This window comes from Gracilinanus agilis, unplaced genomic scaffold (assembly GCF_016433145.1).
Source record: "Gracilinanus agilis isolate LMUSP501 unplaced genomic scaffold, AgileGrace unplaced_scaffold35575, whole genome shotgun sequence".
In the NCBI taxonomy this organism is placed as follows: Eukaryota; Metazoa; Chordata; class Mammalia; order Didelphimorphia; family Didelphidae; genus Gracilinanus; species Gracilinanus agilis.
In genome coordinates, this window is record NW_025368662.1 from 1 (window position 1) to 4,968 (window position 4,968).

The 4,968-nt window shown below is 35.4% G+C and overlaps 1 protein-coding gene across 1 annotated transcript; it reads left to right on the forward strand.

The window, feature by feature from the left end:
* Positions 1-4,224: 4,224 nt before the first annotated feature.
* On the forward strand, positions 4,225-4,962 carry LOC123254923 (destrin-like; the record flags this gene model as incomplete). Its single annotated transcript, XM_044683811.1, has 1 exon — positions 4,225-4,962. A coding segment is annotated over exon 1 (426 nt), but the record flags the coding sequence as incomplete, so codon positions are not given.
* Between the last annotated feature and the right edge of the window lie 6 nt (positions 4,963-4,968).

Genomic DNA, 4,968 nt, shown 5'->3' on the forward strand with positions numbered 1-4,968 from the left:
TATATATACACACACATATATATATAAATTTTAATATATATTTATATAATTTAATATATACATAATTTTCCCAATTACAATGTAATAACTTTCTGAAATCTGAAAACATTTCTGAAAATTCAGAAAAAAATTTCTGAAACAAATTTCTGAAATTCTGAAATGTAAGATCTAAATTGTGGCCCTCCTATTTCCTGGAGATGGTAAGCAATTTATTCTGAGTTTACATGTATTATCATGTAAAACAGACTTCCTTATTGGACATTGTTTTAATAAAATATTCAAAATCCCAAAATAAAAACAACAATAAACTAAAGTGAAAGCTAATATACTTTGATCTGCATTCCGACTCCAACAGTTCTTTCTCTGGAGGTGGACAGCATTCTGTCATAAGTTCTTCAGAACTGTCCTAGATCATTGCATTGCTCAGAGTAGCCAAGTCTATCAAAGTCAATCATTCCACAATATTGCTGTTACTGTGTTCTGCTTATTTCACTCTGCATCAGTTCATGCAGGACTTTCTGGCTCTTTCTGAAATCATCCTATTCATCATTCCTTACAGCCCAATAGTATTCCATCACCATCATACATCACAATTTGTTCAACCATTCCCTAATTGATGGACATCCCCTCAATTTCCAATTCTTTGCCACCACAAAAAGAGCAGCTATGAATATTTTTGTACAAGTAGGTCTCCCTCTTTTTAAATTATTTATGGGGATCAAAAGGTATACAGTTTTAATAGCCCTTTAGACGTAGTAACAAATTGTCCTCCAGAATGGTTGTAGCACTTCACAGTTCCACTTTCAATGCATTAATGTCCCAATTTCACCACATCTCTTCCAACATGTATCATTGTCCTTTACTGTCATATTGGCCAACCTGATAGGTGGGAGTTGGCATCTCAGAGTTGTTTTAAGTTGCATTTCTCTAATGGAGTGATTTAGAAGAAGATCTTTCTCTTAACAAAATTTGGTTAATAGAAAGTTGAAAAAAGGATTCTCTTCTTGCCTATGTGGCCTTCATCACTTGGGGATGAGGAGGGGTGGATAGTATGATGGACCACCTCCTAATTAGCTTTTATCAATCAGAGATGTCTTGGGATGTTCAAGGGAAGAGCTGAACAATAAACTTCCTTAAGTGTATCTAGGTACCTGAGCCAGGAGAGGAGGAATATTTGGTTATCAAGAGAATTATTTGACCAGATTAGGATGTCTTGACTAATCAATTAATAAATTATTTAAAAATTAAGAAATACTGCCTTCTCAAGAACTTCAATCATCATACCCATATGAAATTCACTTATTAAATAAAATTAAATTCACTTATTAAAAGGTAGAGGTTTATTGTATTGACCAAACAGAGCAGTCATTCGGTTAATAAAATAAACCTCTGCCTTTTAAGTGTTCAGAGCCTCATCATCTCAGCTTCGACTGGATTAAGAGGGTCTTAGCATCAGGCTCACTTCTAATTCAAGGCAAGCAATAAGAAAGCACAAAAATAACACCAGCCAGCAATTTGCAAAGTACTTTACAGATATTATCTCACTTGATCCTCACAACCACTCCGGAAGGTGGGTACCATTTTTATCCTCATGTTACAGAGAAGGAAACTAAGGCATAAATAAGTGGAATGAGTTGCCCAGGGTCGCACAGCCAGAAAAGAACTGAGGCCAGATTTTTAGGTCAGGTTTTCCTCACTCCAGGTCGAATACCATATTGTCTCAACTAAACTGTTCATCCCTGTCATAGACCCTGTCTTCAACTTAACTCCACAAACATTACTAAGTACCAGATGTGTGCCAAGCAGTAGAGATAACAAAGACAAATAGAACGAAGATCATTTTACTGGCGTGCACAGAGAGAAGTAAATATAAGGTCATTTCAGGCAGGGGAGAACAGTAACAACTGGAGTCAGACAGTGGATCCAGAAAGGTGTTACAAAGGGAATAAGACCTAACCTGAGCCTTAAAGAAGGATGAGCTGTGAGAGGCAGGAAGGAGGAGATAATGAATTCCAGGCATGAGGGAATGGCACATTTGGCTGGGTTACAGAGTATGTGCAGTGCGGAAGAGGAGGGAAAAGGGAAGGGGAATATAAAAACAGGGAAAGTTATAGATTCAGATTATAGAGGACTTTAAATGACAACCAAAAGAACTTGTATTTTATAAAAGGCAATAGGTAACCACTGACTTTGGTAAAGAGGGAATGTGTCGTCAATTAAAAAAGGAATTGGGACAAAATGTTATCAACTTGATGAGCTCCATGTAAAACTGAATGAAAACATCTAATCATTGGACATTGCCATTGTTTTCCTGCTTGTTCTGACATTTGTCTTCCGACAGAACAATTCAAAGAAACTTAAATGGAAGAAAATTTGATAACTTTATTAGCAAAACTGATAGAATTAAAGGATGGAAAATGCAGAGATAGAATTTAAGGTATCAAACTTTCCCTTTCCCCCATCCAAACCCAATAAATAAAGACTCTAACCACCATATTTCATTTATCATGCATGCAAAAAACTTTTCAGTTATTGAGCCCAAAGGTCGACTAGGCTACAGGTCTATAGAATCTATAGATGCCAGAAAAAATGAATGTCAGATTAGGTCCACCAAACAAAGTGTCACCAAGCTCCAGAGTGCAATAAGGTAACCTTACAAGCAACTAAGAAGAAAAACACTGCATACCTCAACAATTAGAACCACATAGATTTATTCATCAAAGATGAAAAACAGGATTAGGAAACATTGAAAATCAAGGGAAATTGGGCTTCATAGTTATGGAGAATTCAAGTTATGGAGAATGAATTTTATTTTCTTTCATAGAATGTTGATGGAGAATGAATTTTCTTTCATAGAATGTTGATAGCTTATGGTTATGGAGAATGAATTTTTTTTCTTTCGTATGAAAATAAAGAAGAAAATAAATAAAGAAGAAAATAAAATTCATTCTCCATAACCTTTCCAAGAACAAGCAAAGGAGAAAGCAAATCTACAATAAGGTCTTTGATGTACAATTAACCTTTGGGAACTTTAAAAACTAGAAACACTGAAACTGTGCTTAGGACCTTTGTAATGCAAATCAACTATGTACTTCAATGAAGAAAAAGGCTGGACAAACTTAAAAACTTTGTGTCCTGTAAGTGGAAATTCAATGTAAATGTTACACAGCATTAGTTAGAAGAAGAAAAAGACAACAACAACAACAACAAATCAAAGCAGTAGAGTTATGATCTGCAATTTTCCATAGACATAAGAAGATAAGGGAATCAAAATAATAGAAGTGTTGATATGATTGACAACTTTCTCATCTGCTCTGGAATTTGACTAATTAGCTAATAGCTTCAAACCCTGTAAGAGAAAGGAACAGGAAGAGTATCTTAAAAGGCAATTAAAAGTCGCAAGTAGATTTGGGAAGGAAGGGGATAGATAACTTAAATGAAACTGTTAAAACACAATGAAATAAATGAGGAAATAAGGAAAAGATTTCAACTAAATTCATCAAACACTAAACAATCTAAGTGTCTGGCTTTTTGCTAGGAGATGAAGTTACAAAAACAAAGAAAAAGAAATCGGGGACATCCCAAGGATCTTCTATCGTTTTCTCCTACAGGAATCAAAAGATGATGATGATGTGTGTGTGTGATAAAAAATAAATAACCCAAAAAAGTGTGGAGAAGAAGGAAGCAAGTCATCCCAAAGCACCATTCCTTCTTGATGATGGGACAAGGGAGGTGAGGGCTTCGAGGTTGAATCCATTAAAAATTAAACTTAGGAACTATAGTATTGTGTATTTGGGGAAAGGCTGGGTTTAAACTCATTCTATTTGATGAAGGTAGATTGTAATCTCTATGGATGAAATAAACAATATATCATAGTATAGAGTAAAAGGAAAAACAAATTTAACTTATTATTCTGAAAATAAATGGATCAGGCATCATAAATATGTTGTGCACAAGAAATATACTCAAAGTGTTCCATGTTCCCATCAGTTTGGGAATGGTTAAGCAAATTATGTAATGTAAATCAACAATATTATTTCCAAAGAAATGAGAAACATGAAGAATTCAAAGCAATGTGATATATGAAGTGATAAAGAATAAAGAAAAATGAACTAAAAGAACTATATATACACATATATTGTTACAGAAATATGTAATTAAAGACAATAACAGTGATAACAATCATTTAGAAAAGTCACCCAATGAAGAGAACAGAATTAGAAAAATAATTTATAATATCAATATTATAAAATGAACAATTTTGAGGATTTTTCTAAACTGATGAAGAATGAAACGAGAACAATTATCTAGTACCAATACCATTAAAAATAATTTGAGACTCGCCCGCCCGCTCTCTCCTACAGCCTCCTGTGCCGTCGCTTCTGAGTCGCCTTCCTCCTGTCCGCTCTCGTTGTTCCCTTCCTAAGGCTCCGAAGAGACCGATGTTCCTCCGCACTCTCGACTATCCACTCTCCCTCTTCCCGCCCCCACCAGCCCAGGGACCTGACTGTGCTCCAGATCGTCTGCTTTGGAAAGATGGCCTCAGGAGTCCAAGTAGCTGATGAAGTATGCCACATTTTTTATGATATGAAGGTTCAGAAATGTTCCACACCAGAAGAAATCAAGAAAAGAAAGAAGGCAGTTATCTTTTGTCTCAGTGCTGACAAAAAATGCATCATTGTGGAAGAAGGCAAAGAGATCTTAGTGGGAGATGTTGGTGTAACCATTACTGATCCTTTCAAGCATTTTGTGGGAATGCTTCCTGAAAAGGATTGTCGCTATGCTTTATATGATGCAAGCTTTGAAATAAAGGAATCAAGAAAAGAAGAGTTGATGTTTTTTCTATGGGCACCAGAACTAGCACCTCTCAAAAGTAAAATGATCTATGCAAGCTCCAAGGATGCAATCAAAAAGAAATTTCCAGGCATTAAACATGAATGTCAAGCAAATGGACCAGAAGACCTCAAC